Source organism: Magnolia sinica, chromosome 12, assembly GCF_029962835.1.
Source record: "Magnolia sinica isolate HGM2019 chromosome 12, MsV1, whole genome shotgun sequence".
NCBI classification, from domain to species: Eukaryota; Viridiplantae; Streptophyta; class Magnoliopsida; order Magnoliales; family Magnoliaceae; genus Magnolia; species Magnolia sinica.
Window position 1 is genome coordinate 84,171,280 of NC_080584.1, and position 18,041 is coordinate 84,189,320.

At 39.3% G+C, this 18,041-nt stretch overlaps 1 protein-coding gene, 1 long non-coding RNA gene and 1 other non-coding gene across 3 annotated transcripts; 2 read left to right on the forward strand and 1 right to left on the reverse strand.

Annotated features, from left to right (window-relative positions):
- Window positions 1–1,983: 1,983 nt before the first annotated feature.
- Window positions 1,984–12,187, forward strand: LOC131221962 (S-linalool synthase-like). The gene is made up of 12 exons (XM_058217262.1): window positions 1,984–2,319; window positions 4,486–4,675; window positions 5,010–5,227; window positions 5,356–5,479; window positions 6,632–6,747; window positions 7,228–7,454; window positions 8,716–8,831; window positions 8,913–9,011; window positions 9,576–9,791; window positions 10,116–10,245; window positions 11,012–11,257; window positions 11,429–12,187. The coding sequence occupies exons 1-12, from the start codon at window positions 2,013–2,015 to the stop codon at window positions 12,041–12,043; spliced, it is 2,604 nt and encodes an 867-aa protein (XP_058073245.1). The 5' UTR covers window positions 1,984–2,012; the 3' UTR covers window positions 12,044–12,187.
- LOC131221964 (uncharacterized) lies at window positions 7,463–8,529 on the forward strand. The gene is made up of 2 exons (XR_009159692.1): window positions 7,463–8,041; window positions 8,078–8,529. It is a non-coding gene; the product is annotated as an uncharacterized LOC131221964 (long non-coding RNA).
- Window positions 12,188–17,401: 5,214 nt separating the features above from the next.
- On the reverse strand, window positions 17,402–17,508 carry LOC131222015 (small nucleolar RNA R71). Its single transcript, XR_009159724.1, has one exon. It is a non-coding gene; the product is annotated as a small nucleolar RNA R71 (small nucleolar RNA).
- Between the last annotated feature and the right edge of the window lie 533 nt (window positions 17,509–18,041).

Consider the following 18,041-nt stretch of genomic DNA (forward strand, 5'->3'; position numbering starts at 1 on the left):
CCCAGTTACAAAGATATTCTGCTAATGGGGAAAAAGAAACTGCCCAGAAGGAAAGAAATGAAGCAAATATTCACATCTATAGAAGCAATTGGAGAACTGTTTTTACGAATAAAGAGTTGGGAAATTTACTGCCCAAAGAAATGCCAAAAGGCATTCCAAAGTTGAAGTAATAATCACTATTCACTAAGACAGGTTTTCATCATATAGCCAAATCTTTCTGACAGATACAGTTGAGTTGGCAGAAAAAAAGATTCACAATATTGGCAAGATAACCATACATTCTTGTTTTGACACTAATCCAAATCGTAAAACATCAGCCATTTTCTCAAATACAAGAGGTTCTCACGAGTTGAATTCTTTTCTGTGGAACATCAAGCAATAAAAGCCATCTTCAAATGAAAGTTAGTGCCTTAATATCTGGCGAGCCATGAAAATGAAGGTCATTCAGCTGTTCTGTAAAGCCAATAGCATTATCTCGCAATTGGAGGACAGGCCACCCCGATTCGGGTTTGATTTTTTGTTTGTTTATTTATTTATTTATTTTGGGGGGGGTTTCCATCAAACCAGCTTACAGTTATAATCTGCAGCCATAGGTCTACTTTGAAAAGCAGGAGTATTTTCATCCTCAAATGCTTTGTCCATACGTGCAGGTCCAAGTTGGTAAGTTAAGTTTGGGATCCTTCATAAAAGACGCTGGGTAAAAGGTGGCATCTACTGTGGTCATTTTCTCTTGTACTTTGCCATAAAAATGAAAGTAGTATTTCTTGAGAAATTTTATTTTCCAAAAATTTTAAAAAGAAAAATTATGAGAAAATAAATATCATTTTCTTGATTTGTTTAAGAAAAAATATTTTTCTAAAAATTTATGATCCATTTTCAAATTTATTAACAAATATAGAACTTTTCTTTAAAATTTTTCTTAGTAGTTATGACATGTCCAATTAACGCATGGCACAATGCTTGAAGATGAACAACTGCACATGTGGTATATGTGCCATATGTAGGGCATTTGAAACCAAATTGTGGAACATGTAATGTATTTGAAGATGCACGAAAACACATGTGGCACATAACACACATTGGCATTATATATGAAGCAATTGAAGATGGACGTTTGGGCATGTGAGATTTCTTGCATATATGAGGCACAAGAGAACATGAATGGTGGTACATATGACGCATTAGCACATACGAGGGGAGCACATGACATATATATGAAGCAATTGAAGATGGACGTTTGGGCATGTGAGATTTCTTGTATATATGAGGCACAAGAGAACATGAATGGTGGTACATATGACACATTAGCACATATGTGGCACACGAGAAGATGTGTAATGTGTGTCTGAAAAAAGAAATGTAAGACAAAAGATTGCATGCATTACCTTATCTGCTATGCTTCGCATGAGGTGTGCATGGGATGTGTAATTCAGAGTTACTGCAACTCCCAACTATTTCAGCGACTATGTTGCAACCCCCCAAACACTTGTTCTAAAATTTGGCTAGATCCGCAACTCAGGTGGGCCACACCAATCGGACGTAGGTTCATGCACAGAGCGACCATGATTTGTATCTTTCATCAAACCCACGCTTCATGGCTAAAAGTCACCTTCTTTTAATTTTTAGATTAGATTTTGTGACGTTGAATTGAGGATACTAGATTTCAGCGCCTACCATTGATTATTCACAATCCAAAAGGCAACATGCAAGGAACGTTCCTTCGATTTCTGTGATAGAAAATATCTTTGGTGTCTCTGATTTGGGCAACATCAAAGGTTGTAGGCCGTGAACAAAGGGTCCATGCAAGTCACATCCAATATAAATGAAAATGGGAACGGTAGACATGTTACATAGGCGCAGCATCACACGAGAAAATTGCTTACACTAGGTGGCGGCGCCTACCATCGTTGATTTTTCGAAAACCAAAGACTACAAATAAGGAACATTGCTTCTTTTTCTGAGCAGTACGAGCTCTTTTGTGTTGCAGGAGATTACTATTATTATTATTTTCTATGGAATCCATTGCTGCTCTTGTTAAGGAAATCAAGGAAGAGATTTTCTCATCCGTTGATATTTACTCCTTTGTGTTGCCTTCAGCTTATGACACAGCATGGATGGCCATGATCCCACACCCTCAACATCCTAACCGTCCAATGTTCCAGAAATGTTTGGACTGGATACTCAGTAATCAGAGGGAGGAAGGGTTTTGGGGAGAGCCAGACCAGTACAATGTCCCCACCATAGAGTGTCTGCCTGCGACCATGGCTTGTATGGTTGCACTTAGGAAATGGAATGTGGGGTCCACCAACATAGAGATAGGTATCATATATTTATAGCTTTGATACGGACTTTCTCTTATACCCACACAAAAATGTCATGCCAGGACTGAAATATAGGTTTGCGTCAGTAGGGCTTGTAACTTGGGAAAGCAAAAGTTACTGGCCTTGTGTTTAGAAACGAAGAAATTGGTTTTGAGATCTGAGCCGCTCATCAGACTACATTTCATAGGTTTCATCTATCAAAAATCAGGCCAATATGAAGTGGATGAGGTTTCATTTCCCCATAGAGTTTTGAACTCTTTACTGTTCTTTTGTTGTGTGACCCAGCTAATTATCATATCGGCCTGATACTTTGACATTACATCAACCCTTTCAGCATTGCCTGATGAGTGGCTACAATCTCGGATGCAGGCAGCAGGACTGGGATTCTGTAATGACCCCTCGAGTACTGCGTGCTAGTCAGTGTTCCGTGGGGGGCCACCATGATGCATGTTCTTTATCCACATAGATCATTCATTTTCATGCTCAATTTTAGAGAGTGAACCCAAAAATGAGGAAGATCCAAATATCAGGTGAACCACACCATAAGAAATAGTGATGATGATTGAACATTCACCATTCCAAACTTCTTGAGGACCACAAAAGTTTTGGATCAAGCTGATATTTGTGATTTCCCTTCATCCAGGTCTGTGTCCCTAATCAACAGGTTGGATGGAAAATAAACATTACACTAACCTTATGAAGTTTTCAATGATGGGCATTCAATCACTACTACTGCTTGTGATGTGGTCCGCCTTGAGATTTGGATCGGGCATTTTTGGGTTCAAATGGATGGGTGGCATGGATATAACACACGCATCATGATGGGCCCCACAGAGCATTGACTAGATTTGAGCTCTGTGCCCAGGAAGGGTCATTACCAAGGATTCTTGATAAACAGGCAATCAGAAATTGTATGCATGGGAACTGAAATGTTGAGCCCATCCTGGCTGAGTCAGAGTCCCGAAAATTAGGTTGGTTGAGCAATCCTAACCTTCAATTTTCGCAGATTTGTTTAAATAGATATATATCATTGATTTTATTTATTTATTTTTTTTCCATTTTTAACAGCACAATAAATCTTTACGTATCAGATAATCAAATAAGCATAGTTTTGGGTCGGCTATGCCGTGAGCTGCTGTGACATTAGCACAAGCAGCTGATTCAAAAGTTTGTAGAGGTTGGTTTTTAGTGTGCTGTCCACATTATCAGTTTCCGCTGGTGGGCTGCTGGTGTTGGTTTTGGGGCCATTTAGTTCGGTGTTGTGGTTTCTGTATGGATTTCTTTGTGCAGTTTTATGTTTTAGGTGGTTTTTATTCATCTACTTTTCAAAAAGGCTATTTTGGGTCGTATGACGTCCGTCAGATATATATACGTAAAGTTTTTTTTTTTTAATTTAAACAAGGTTACAGGTCGTGTCCCCCTACTTTTCTTTAAAAAACAAAGTTACTTTCGACGGTACTGACCTCGATGTATGGTCAATTTCGGTCTAAGCTGGAAACCATGCAATGGACAGTTTCACCTGGCGGATCATCAATCACACAAAAGAGAATATAAAAGTTTTTCTTCCAAATTCAAGCTGTGGGCCACATCAATTAATACTATCTTTTTATTTTGATCCTCCAACTACCCATCATCCCATTCCATTTCTCTCTAAAACCAGTTGAGATCATTGGGAGGCCGCAGCCTAGCGTAAAAGTGTGCTCGTTCTCCCATCTTTGGCTGCGAAACCAATTTAGCTGAGGTTGATGGCCTTTTCGGAATTCTTGGCAACGGCAGCAGACGGCTCCCATCTTCTGCTGCCTCTCTCTGTAGAGGCCACTGATATCCATTCCAAACATCAAGCTGGTGACCCTGTTCAGGATCGCTCAGCTGCATTTTTTGGCCCGGGAATAAAATCAGAGATGGTAGTGGTGTCTTAGGTTCATCGTGTGTGTCTCATGGCTCAAGGAAGTCCTGCTTGCTGTCCTAATTGGACTGGCTTGTGTTGGTTTGGTGGTGTAATTTTGATTGGTGCAGCTGTGGTAGTGGATCATGTGGCTCTGTTTTGTGATTTGTATTTTATGTTCACCGTGATTTTTTTTCTTTTAAATATATATAGTTTTGTATTGTTTAACCTTGTAAAACCTTTGTAACTTAATAAGCTCATCTTCTTTGAAAATTTCAGGATTGCAATTTATCCATGCAAATACAGAGAGGCTACTTAAAGAGGAAGATGGTCGCTGTCCTTGTTGGTTTGCCATTGTTTTCCCCGCCATGATTGAGCTTGCACAAGCTGCAGCCTTGGATGTGTTTCCGGATGGCTTGGTGGAATTAGTGGACAAAATCTTCGGCGAGAGATGGAGGATACTTGAAATGTATTGCTCCTTGCCGCAGTCCAACTTCTGCTTTAGATATCCATGTCTGTAGATCTTAGCCAGTCTGGCCCAAATCTCTGGTCCCATAGGGCATGGTCCAAGCTTTGGATGCGGAAATTCTGGTCTTGTGTGAATGTCTTGATTTGAGGCTCATGCTGGGGCTCGGCCACATACCAGCCCCATTTATGATTGATATGGGTCGAACCGAGGCTTAAATTTTGTGCCTGTGCCAGACTTTGAACCCTAGTAAATGAATGGGCTGATCGTCGCCCTGCCCAAGCGGCCACCTTTGTAATGTGTTTATGAGTATGCTAACAGACATGTAATAATGCAGGGAAAAATATTTAGATGGAGCTTATTATCCCCCACTCTTATCATATATGGAAGCATTGCCAGATAATTATTTAAGTTGCGAGCATATACTTGAGCATCAGAGCAAAGATGGTTCCTTGTTTCAGTCACCTTCTGTCACTGCTCATGCTTTCATGGCTACAAGAAATAAAGATTGTATGGTGTACTTGGAATCTGTGGTCCAAAGATGTAAGGACGGAGGTAAGGAAAAATATAACACTCACATCAGTTACTTGGTTTCCTTTTTCATTTTCTTACTTGGGAGTGAGTGTTGTTTCTCTCACTCTAAAATCATGCTCTAGACTTCTAACCTTTGGATTTTGGTACAGTTCCACTGGTGTATCCCATAGACGAAGAACTTATAAAGCTTTGCATGATCGATCGATTGGAAAGACTGGGTTTGGCAGAGTACTTTCCAGAGGAAATTGAAGGGGTTTTATATGGCATCTATAGGTAATGCAAGTAACATAAGACATTAGTGAGAGTGCTTTTATTTTTAACTGAAAAGTGTGAGTACACAAGCTAGGGAAGTGCGAATCCTCATCCCCTCAAGATATTAAACACCACCACCAACCGAAAACTATGCATTCTCTTCTCGAAAAAAAAAAAAAGAAAAAAAAAAAAAAAAAGAAAGAAGAAGAAGAAGAAGAAGCTATCTGCCATAGTATAACGCTTGCAGTAAATACCAGATAGTTCGGACTGCATCCCCTTCAGGAAGATGCCTTACTTTTGCACAAACACCCCCCAAGAATTTTGGGACCGCTCTCAACATAAACATCATTTTAGCCCCTTTTTATTGCATGTATGCAACCCATCTAATATGGCTTGAGATTCGGCAACTGTGTCGGAAGCGTATCCATACCTATTGTGAGATATGCAAAGATAATCTTTCCTCGAAAGTCTCTCCCAACGCCTACCCTACCACCCTCTCCTAGGTTACCTCTTGATGACCCATCTACATTCAATTTCACCTTGTTGGACTCATGTCTGGTCCCCCCGACTAAATTCTTCTGCAGCTTCAGATTCACCGCCTCACCCATTACTTCCATGGTGGTGTAATCAGTAAAAAGGTATTCCATACATGGGACAATTTGCACCTGTTTTAAATCAGATCAGCTGAAAACTATCATGGGTAAATTCATCAAACTTTAGATTAATCCGTGAATTGCCCATTTCCTCTTCCATACATTGAATTTTAACCCATGCATCACAAATAATGTTATTTTGTTCCTTTTCTATTTTCACTTGGTAACCTTTTGTGAAGTAATAGTTAAAATGGGTTTGATTGAACAGCCCACAAAAACAATTTTGGGTCTGATTGAATATTTGAAACACTGACCACAAAAGAGCTGGAAACATATGAGTGGACGAGCATGCGTCCCCAATGTGGAAAAGAGGACAAACAAAGTATAGTAGGGCCTCCTCTCTCTTTCCATGTGAACTCTCGCTTGCTAGTACTATTCGGCCTGCCATGTGCCATCAGATCTAGATGAAAATTTGGTACCGCAAATGCGATAATATTTTATTCCATGGAATGGGTAAGAAAGTTTTAAATTGGACTAACTTTGGGAAATGCATGCTACAATTTTTCAAATAAATGTGTAGGAATTGGAGAAAGCAAGAATCAGAAGCAATGTTAGAGTCTATAACCCCACAACAGATGTTCAAGGATTCGTTATCATTTCGAATTTTGCGAATGAATGGCTACCGTGTATCTCCAAGTAAGCCTTTTCTTCTTTCTCCTGTGGCCTCATGGTTCAGTCGATGCAGTTGCTGGATGTTCATATGCAATCATTGAGATATTGCAAATGTATCACAGTCCCGAAATAAGATTGTTAGGACAACTGATAATTAAATTTTGTCTGTGTAAGTTCAAACCATTGGTTTCTTACCGTCTTGTTAGCGAGTAAATTTACATTGATATCGATTTTTACTCCTCCCTTGGGACACCTTATCTTCCCGTATTACCATATTTTATCAAGATAACCCAATACAAGGAAAAAAAAAAAAAGAAGTCCTAATGGATCATCAAAATAGATACCAACATAAGTATATGCTCTAACATGTCTTAACTCTTCACTGATGATCTACCAATAAGGGTCATTGGTTCAGTGGGTGCATGTGAACCATCATCCTTTGCCAGCTGAGTATCAATCTTCATTCCATGATCTTCTTGACCATGCTTGAATTTTTGTTTGCAGGGAGGTTTTGTTGGTTCTTGCAACATGAGGATATTAAAAAACAAATCGAAGAAAACTATGAATATTTCTCAACTGCAATGTTAAATGTTCACAGAGCGACGGACCTCATGTTTATCGGTGAAAATGAACTTGAGGATACTAGAGCATTCTCAAGAAAGTTACTGGAGAAGGAAATGGCCATGAGAAATGCAAAGAATAGTGTTGCTATGTCCAATTTTCACAAAGAGGTAATTACCCCTTTTCAATGGGCTGGGCTTGTGTCAACCACTACCCAAAAATGCATAATTTTGCTGGACCTCATCATTTAAACGCATTAACCCACCAAAGAAAAAGTATTAAAGCCATGGTTGCCCCACCTTTGTTTATAATGTTGTTCGAAAGATGCACGCGGAAGTGTAACGTTTTGCCAAAAACAAATTTATAGATTTTAATGTGTCATAAAGGATTTTCATGTAGATACATTAAATTTTAAAAACAAAAACAACTAAAACTGGAAATCTTACATTGTATCCTTTGATCAGTGATGAAAGCTGACGCCCACCATCCATCGTACTGAATTATCCATACAATAAAGATGAAGGAAAGAGCTTCTTCATGCTCAACTATAGGGCTGGGAACATGGTCATGTGAGAGCCAAGGGTGGACCACACATGTATGCATGCGTGATGATGGGAGAGGGAAAGAGAAAAGAGGAACCTCCTAATTTCTCTGCTCCCTTCTGTTTCTCTCTCATATTTATCTCCAAATATTGAAGGTCTTTTCTCTATCCACTTCCAGTGGGACATGATCTATTCATAAGGAGTCGGTGATCAGAGTGATACACTAGTTGTGGTGCTCCTTGATAAGGAAGGGCTTTAAGTTCCTACACAGGTGGAGGAAAACACATGGGACTTCTAAATAATTAGTTAATTTGGCTTTGGTTGCCATTCAATTAGTGGCTAACATAATAGATGGTTTAAATCTTAACCAACAAAGTTCCTTTTTTTTTTCTTTTTTTTTTTTTGGTTTTCTCACAAACAAAAGTTCTATTCATAGATTTAGAGTATCCATCTTGTGGGCTCAATAGTTGTTAACCAAGATGGAAGCTGGTAAAGAAGGGTCTTTTTTTTTTTTTTTTGTGTGTGTGTTTTAGTTACTAATACTTATTTTTCAAATAAAAAATCAATTATTGAGAAAAATATATCCTAACCATTTCTCAAGATAAGAAACAAATTCTAGCCATGCTCCAAAAACAAGTAATTCTTTCAGAATTTGCTTACCAAACAGGTACTAAATAGAATCGATTTTATCCATGAGAAGAAGTGAAAATAATTGATTATTTTGGTGTTACCAATGTATCATAACATTCTGAGTCATGAGGCTCTTTGTTTACATAAAATGAGAACTGAAGCTTTTACTATATAACATGATACTTGGATAATTGCAGTAGAATTATGCAACTATGGAAACTAATAATTATGGATTATTTCAATGTGTGTGATGGCATAGATTGAACATGAATTAATGCTTCCATGGCTTGCTCGATTGGATCATCTGGAACACAGAGTGACCATTGAAAGAACCAAAACAAACTATCTATGGATTGGAAAGGCCTCCTATTACAGGTATGGGCGCTTAAATGTCATCAATTCATGGTAATTGCACATTCCTGTTCTTCAAGATCAAATGACAGACCTCAACAGCAGGTTATCTTTCCTAAACGACACTATGCTGCTACAACTAGCAAAGGACAACTATGCACTACGTCAATCGACTTTCAAGAATGAACTGGAGGAGTTGACAAGGTGCTAAATCTTTTTTCTAGTAAATCCATTTGATCTTCTCCATTATTAGATCCAGTGCAAACGTTTTTACTATTTATAATGCAATTAGCTGCTATGGAACCCGACTATGGTGTGTTAATAACATCCACTTTTATCATCTTACATGTCATCCCTCATTTTCCATGAACCTAAAAATCAGGCCAATCCATGACTTAGGTGGAGCACATGAGTAGGGACAATTGGAATTGGCATGAGTGGACGGCATCAACACATCATGGCAGATCTCACAGCAACTGATTGCACTATAATATAATGAAAACAATGCACTTGATTTTATTTTTTATTTTTCGTACAAACACAGTAACAGTAACAACCATCCAGCCTTTTGCCTGTCTATTGTACGTGTAAACTGCTACATGTAATTCCTTAGTTGATTTGAATGCACCCATTTCACTTCTCAAATCAAACATTGTGGGTATTGTAAGTAAGGTGTCTCATACCATTTTTTTCAGAGTATGGTAGAACTAATTAATTGTATTTTCATAAAGTGGTCCTGATACATTGTATCCTTATTCATGAACATAGGTGGTCTAAGGAGTCAGGTCTTCGTGACATAGGATTTGGTCGAAAGAAGACCACTTACTGTTACTTTGCCATTGCAACTCTTGCATACAGTCCTTCACTTTCTGATCTACGGATGGCGGTTGCTAAGAGTGCAATCCTTGTTACAGTGATTGATGATTTCTTTGATATGGAAGCTTCTATGGACGAGTTAAATCAACTCACTGAAGCAGTCCAGAGGTACCATCGGTCATCCTATGTAGGCTTATTTTATTATTATTATTATTATTATTTCCAAAAGGAGGATCACACCCCGATATCCTTGTTAATATGAACAGAGGATGTACAAAACAGACTTTCAGGTGGGCTCCACAAAAAACATCGGGTCACCTATCATATCTCCTAAACAGCAAACAAAAAATGGAAATAAAAGGCTATAGCCACCCTGAAGAAACAATGTTTCAGACTGGCCTCTCCTATATGTAGGCTTATTTAAACTCCGTTTGTGTGTGTGTGTGTGTGTATTGTCTGTTCTTAAAATCGATGATTGTTTAATGGCACAAGATGGGATGCGGAGGGACTGAGTGGCTACAACAAGGTCATCTTTGATGCACTTCACAATCTCATTAATGATATTGCGGCAAAATCATTGCATAAACAAGGGCGTGATGTTGCAGATAATCTTCGAGGCGTGGTAAATTTTGTAACTTTCATCATTTTCATATTGTTCTGTGATTGAAAAATGCGAAGGTGGTTTGCTTGGAGAAAAGGCTGAAGAGGCAGTTCCTAGCAAAAGGGCCGAGGCATGATACTTGTTTGTGATCAAGACCGTTCAACAACTTGGGGCCCACCATGAATTTTCCCTGGCCTGGAAATTAAGCTAATATCATCAGATGGGCAACATGTTTACACTAAATAAAGATTTACACCATCTCTCTTTTTCTTCTAGTGGCTTAACTGGTCAGTGGGCAGGGCAACTTCATGATTAGTGCAACATGATGAATCAGTGAATTGGGTTTTCGTTCTCCCTCTACAATAGGCTCGGCGTTTCTCTCTCATTTACAATGGGCTCGGCATGTGAAATATACAAGCCGTCCATCAGGTGGACCTCACTATTTAGATGCTACTGCCCAACAAAGATAAAGGTGGTTCATTATGTAAGTGAGCGGTGATATTGGAAATATGTTTACGGGTCAGAAAACTCTTGTTGAGTTTTTGACAACCGTACATTTGTTCAGTTAATTTTGACTCACATGAATAGTGGACGAACCTGATTCTTGGTATGGGAAATATCCCAATAGGCACCCTTTTGATGGATGGCTTGGATAATGTGCATATTCACCATGCTGGCATATGTGGTAGCATCTGTATTAGACGACTTGAATACATATGTGGGCTTACGATTGCTTTTTAAAAGTTTCAACAACAAAGCTAATGGTTGTTTCTTTCCTTTTTGGAAGTGGCACGAAACATTTGTGTCATGGCTGAAGGAAGCCAAATGGAGCAGAATGCGAATTGCACCGTCCATAGATGAATATATCCAGACCGGCATGATCTCCATCGCTGCACATACTATTCTTCTTCCCGCAATTTATTTGATGAGCCCAAGGTTATCAAAATGCCTGATCAGGCAATCCGACACTCAAATTATTACAAAACTGCTCATGGTTATAACACGACTACTGAATGACATACAAAGCTACCAGGTAAACAAGCAATTTCATCAAAGTAATAACAAGTAAAAGACGTGTGTGCCACCACTGGCAGATGTGATATAAAAGTGGTAACTGATTTGAGAGACTAGATTACTTAAAATTTCAACTAAATTGTCTTTCTATCATTCACCATAAAAATCTCATTTCCAAGCTCACTTTCAGAAGGAAGAAGCGGATGGGAAGATGAATATTGTACTTCTATACATGAAGGAGAACCCAGAAGCCAATATTGAAGACTCAATCTCTAGTATAAGAAAGATACTCGATGTGAAGAAGAAAGAGTTGCTTGAACTTGTTCTAATGGATGAGTTCAACTACATGCCCAAAGCATGCAAACAACTCCATTTGTCTTGCTTAAAAGTATTTCAGATGTTCTTCAACTCCAGCAATGGGTACGACTCTCCAACTGAGAAGCATGATGACATCAACAAAGCAATTTACGACCCTTTAACAGTGCAAGTTCAATACTCACTCCAGCAAGAAACTGTCCAAGATCACCATGGATCAATGAAGGACAATGCAAGTATCAAGCCCTCAATTGCCGGATGTTTCCCAGATCATGGTAGCAAAATATCTACCCTAAGAAAAATGACCCGATTGGGTCGGGAAGATTGTTGCAAAAGATTTCACTATATGTTGCCACGTTATATAGACATCGAACCATTCAGAAACAGAAGCTTGATCCTTGGTCGTCAAGTCCCTTTGAAATTTCAGTTAAGATCGTACCGTAGGATATTAATGCCTTGTAGTGTGGCTAAACCTGTATTTTGGTCATAAGACAGTGTGGTTGAATTAGGCTTTTTACACGAAGATTGTGCTGTTGGGTACTCTTGTAGTATGGCTTTAGTTCTATTTCAAATTTCCTATTGTAATAATAAAGAGTTCAACCTTTTCTAAATAGAGTGGGAGTTGTATTTGTTATAGCCTACATGGTGATGGTTTGGTTTCTTATGTTGCTGTACTGTAGAGCATTTGTTTTGTTCAGTATAAATAGGTAAGTTTGAATAGTCAGTGATGTTTCATGATCACCATGCTCATTGTATGTCTTCTTAATGTTAGCCTCTAATCCTAAATAAATAAAAAATATTGGGAACTAGATAGTTAATAAATGTTTTAAAAATCCAAATATTATTGATAAATAATCACTTTGTGAGGACAAATTAAACCTCTTCTTCTTCTTTAGTTATTTTCTAGAATCATTTAACCATGTTTAGGTGATCATTTCTAAAGATAGAATTATGAGGTTACTGAGGAAAGGGGTGTTAGCCGTTCTTTGACTTGACAGATTTCGGTATATTGTATAAATTGTAGGAAAGATACGTAACCTAAAACTAATAAAAATGATAAAACAAGTAGATTTCTATGGCGAGGCTAGTCTTTAGGTTTAGGTTATGTTGATAGTGGAAGGGTGTGGCAGCTGTATTGAGCGAAGCTCTTTGATTTTTATCGAGTGGTGTTGATTAGAATCTTGATAGCTTTTTGAAGCGTGGGTCATAAGTGATGGTTTGATTTGTTGTTCTGTCCAGCTATGTTTCTGTTTTCCAAGGCTACTTCTTGTCTCAGATCGCCATGTTCATTTTTATTTTTTTAGATTATCATTATTTTTATTATCATATGTTGTGTTGATTAGGCGTGTATACAATAGGCAAGGCTTGATTTCTATTTGTGGAGCCCCCTTGAATTCATGTACAGTTTCTTTGTCGATTCAATAAAATTATTGGTGGTGTGTGCCTAACTTTCTAAAAAAAAAAATGTAAAAAAGAACTCCTTAAATAAATAAATACTGATATTTATGTTCAATTTTCACATTGTATTACTTGATAACGTACTTCATTTTTATTGATGATTGATGATTACTCATGATACCGCCCCATTAGCTTATATAATGTGGTGTATAAGATCTTCGCCAAAGTTCTTGCAATCCAGCTGAACAACCTTCTTCCTTCCCTCTTTGCTCCTGAGCAGGGTGCTTTTGTCCAAGGTCGTTCCATCTCAGAAAACATCACTCTTGCCCAGGAAATGCTTGGGGAACTCAACAGAAAAGTGAGAGGTGGGAATATTATTGTCAAGCTGGACATGGAAAAGGCCTACGACAGAGTGGAGTGGCCCTATTTGAAGAAAGTTTTGACTTGTTTCGGCTTTTCTACTCCATGGATCGGGCTTTTGGAGCACTGTTGGAGCAATTGTTGGTTCTCTGTCCTAGTTAATGGGGAGGCGAGTGGTTTCTTTAAATCCACTCGGGGACTACGGCAGGGTAACCCTTTGTCTCTAAGCTTTTTTATTCTGGCATCAGAAATTCTGGGGAGAGGCTTCAAGGACCTGGTAAACCAAAGAAAGTGTCTCCCATTCAAAGATCGAAAACAAAGTAATCGGGTCTCCCATCTCCTTTTTTCGATGACACACTTCTTTTCCTTAATGGTGGGATCAATTCCACCTGAGCAGCTAAGCACTTCCTCGACAGGTATCAGCAGATTTCAGGTCAAAAGGTGAGTATGTTTATACATCCTCAAAACATACCGACTACCAAAATCGTGAGCATTCAGAGGGAGCTGGGCTCGATTACTCCAGTGGAGAGCATGATCTATCTTGGGGTCCTAATTTCAGCAGGTAGATGGAAACAAGTTGATTTTTAGAGGTTGATTGACAGGGTTAATGGGCGAATTAGTGGCTGGAAAGCAAGGTTCCTTTCCATGGCAGGTAGGGCCACGTTGGTCAGTCACCTCCTGGCCAGTGTTCCTGTCCATACGCTTGCGGCTACACATGTTCTGTTGAGGGTCAAATATTGCATATCAGACCCATTTATTGCATGAGTTTACAAGCATGACACCGTTTAATAGCCTAATTTAATTGAATTTGTGATGCAGGGCGTCTTCATGAGCTTGGACTGGGAAAGGACACTAAAAAGCATGGATTTACCGATCTGACGACACTAAAGCAGTGGACGGACTCCAGAAGACCAAGAGCGACGAAATTATACATCAGGGACCCAAGAAAATCAAAGAATTGAAGCTCAAGTGGCCTGAAAAGTGTCCAGAATGCAAGATCATAGGGTTCCCACCATCTGATCAGTTCAAAACTCCATACGTGTCCTGAAGACCATAAATGAACCGTACACGTGAAATTTCAGCTCCTGGATCACTGTGGAAAGGGCCCAACGGACAGATCAGCCCACAAATTATCAATCTGGGGCCCGCCAGACAGCTGGATATACTTCATTTTTGGATTCAACCCCTTAAACTGGGTGTTAAAACAGATGGATGGAGCAGATTTCTTACAAACATCACCATGGGACCCATGCATGCAGTGCACGTGCAAGGTGCACAAGTGCACCGGACGAGCATTAATAATAAGAAAGTCGGTCAGCAGGCGCTGACCGACTCAAAACGCAAAATTCTTTATTTTTACGCAGCAACGCAACGCTGCCGACCGTCGGTTCCGCTTGTGGGCCCCACACATCATGCATAACACCAATCAGAACGGTCCATTGTGTCCCACGGGTGCCTATAAGCCTCACTTAGGTGTCCTTTTGGGCCCCTGAACGTAATAACAGGAAGATTACCGTCCAAACGGAAGATGGACGGCGGAGTAGAAAGCATTGTGGGCCGCATGGAATTTAGTCCAAAAGTAGTGCTTCCCACCTGATTTTTCGAGTAGAACACAGTGGACGGATCGGATTTTCCAAAGAGGAAGCCAGGTGGGCCCCACAAAGTCACAGCGAAAGCCTTTCGCAGGCTCTGTTTTAGCGCCGGACGTCGTCCGACTTTTGCGGCGTGTTGTGCGATCATGGCGGTGATCGGACGGACGATCTGAACCGTTCATCATGAAGGTCTGCCCGAAATCTTCCAAAGGACGTTGTCCTTTTGGAAGGAAAGCAAAGAAGAAGAAGAGGAGAAGACGCCGAGTTTTGCTGCTGTGCGTGAAGACGTCTCCGCAACCAACTCGTCCGCGGACTCCGGCCTTTCGCACGGGCACTCTATTCCGGGTAGGACTCCCGGACGACAATCTGTATAAGAGGACGGAAGACAGGAGGCTGGGAGGGGGAGTTTTTTTTGCAAGGAAGGCAAGGAAGGAAAGGAAGGTAAGGAAGAAAGGAAGAAAAGTGAAAGAAGAAAAAAAAGGAGCAGAAGATGTGGAGGAACAGCGGCTGAACGTGGAAGAAAGGAAGAAAAGTGAAAGAAGAAAAAAAGGAGCAGAAGATGTGGAGGAACAGCGGCTGAACGGTTCTTTTTTTTCTTCCTTTTTGTTTTTCTTCTTTCTCTTAATTGGAGATTAGCCTACCCATGTTTGGCTAAACCCCTTAGCTAGGGCTAAGGGGAGAAGCTTGTAGCGAGATGGGAGACATTATTTCCTGTTTTTTCATGAACTGAACTTGGATTTAAGTTGATTATTATAAGGAATATTTTTATTAGTCTTTAATGGTCTGTTGTGACAGAAATTACAATGGATTTGCAATGGCTTTGAATATTTCTTTCCTCTTTTTATATTTATGAAGTCAGGACGCCCTGTTGTTCACCATCGTCTCCTGGGCATGGTAGGATGACAGTACCCTTTCTAACTTTCATGCACTATTGACTGGTTGGTAATTAGTTTAATCCTTTGTTTGCTTTGTCTCCTGGGCATGGTTAGATGATGGAATCCATTCTAATTCATATACCTCTCATCTCTTGAAAACCACATCAAGTAAGTTCAGTTTGAATTCCATATGCGAGCATAAGATCTCCCGGATCTCTACAAGTGGATCCTCTGAATCCCTAGTTTCCCTTCCCTGAACTACTTAAGTTTTAGATAATTATTTCACAAATTATTTCCTAAATTCTATTTGGTTTAGATCACATCTTAGTCTAGTTCTAGTTCTACTTGGTTTCAGATACAGGTTCAGTCCCTGTGGATTCGACCTCGGTCTTACCGAGTTTATTACTACATCACAACCCTGCACTTGGGTGTGAACCGTTGCCGGGGACTGACGGTTACGATTTTCTGAAATTAATTGGTTTTAGGATTAGTTTAAGATTAGGATTTCACTAACCTTAGTTTTATTTATTTATTTATTTATTTCTATTTGAGTTCAAAACTAACTTGTTTCCTATTTTATAGGATCTGGACATAAGTTCTTAAATTGGTAATTCCTTCCTAATTTCTCTACTTTTTCTGTTTTTAGAATTTTTGTTCTCTAATAATTTGCTAACTTTAACTCTTTTAGAATCTACTTTGTTTCCTAATTTATTTTTAGAATTTTCTGTTTAGAAACTAACCTTCCTATTTTGTAGGCCTTTAAGATAGAAATCTCTAATTCGGTACACTCCTTCCCTACGTTTTATTTTTCAAATCTCTTGTAGTAAATTACTTTTTAGTTTAGGACCTTCTTAATTTAATTTAGAAATTTCTACTCTCTTTTAGAAAATAATTTACTGTTATTTTTCTTCTCTTTTTAAGAATCTAATTTATTTTTTGTTTTATTTTGCAGGTTTTTAACTTAGGACTCCAATTTGGTAATTTCTTTCCAACTCTCTCTTTCTTTTTAGATTTTCTTTTCATTCCTTAGGATTAGGTTTTTAATCGAGGGCTGCGAGTGTTTTCATGCCCAAGTGGGCCCGTGACGACACTCGACGTCTCTTGACTGAAGGAGGATTGGTTGAGGGGTTGACTATCCATCGCAGGATTAGACACCGCTCGAAATTCCCTGAGTTAACTGAGGTTATGGCTGAAGACCAACCTCCTCTACTTCCACCCAGGGTGGAGGATAACCATGATGAGAATGAGGTGCAACAGGCACCCCCGCCTCGTACTTTACGAGATTTTCTACAACCGGCGGGAGTGAGTACGCCCTCATGCATGATTTTTCCTGAAAACACAGGACAAATGGACATCAAGCCAGGAGGTATCCAACTCCTTCCCAAATTCCATGGACTTGAATCTGAAAGTCCATATTTACATTTGAAAGAGTTCGATGAGATTATAGCTACATTATGTTTTCCTAATGTATCTGAGGATACAATTAGGCTGAAACACTTTCCTTTTTCCTTAAAAGAGAAAGCTAAGACGTGGTTACATTCACTGCGTCCTAGATCCATTGGCACATGGAACGATATGCAGAGGGAATTCATAAAAAAATTCTTCCCACATCATAAAACGATTACCCTCAGAAAAACGATCATGAACTTTGCCCAAAAGGAAGATGAAACATTCTTTCAATGTTGGGAAAGGTTCAAAGATTTGGTCAGTTCATGCCCACAACACAGATTTGAAACGTGGCGCATTACAAATTTTTTCTATGATGGACTGACATCTTCCATGCGCCAAATGGTCGAGACAATGTGTAATGGAGAGTTCATTAATAAAGATATCGACGAGGTATGGGACTACCTCGACAGTTTGGCTGAAAAAACACAATCTTGGGACTATTACCCAAAGTCGAACACCACATCTAGGCCGACTCAATTAAAGGAGAAAGGTGGATTATATCTCTTGAAAGAAGAGGATGATCTCAAGTGTAAAGTGACTACGCTCATAAGGAAAGTTGAGGCCATGGAAGGAAAGAAGGATAAGGTTAATGAAATTGTTTGCGGCATCTGTGATTGCAACATTCACACAACTGAAAACTGTCCTACAATACCTGCCTTTCGAGGAGTGTTGAATGAACAAGCCAATGCCGTAAATAACTATCAAAGACCTTTTACTGGAACCAACTCCAACACATACAATCCTGGCTGGAAAAATCATCCAAACTTTAGTTGGAGGAATGGACAAACGGCGACTCCTCCAGGTTTCTTCAATC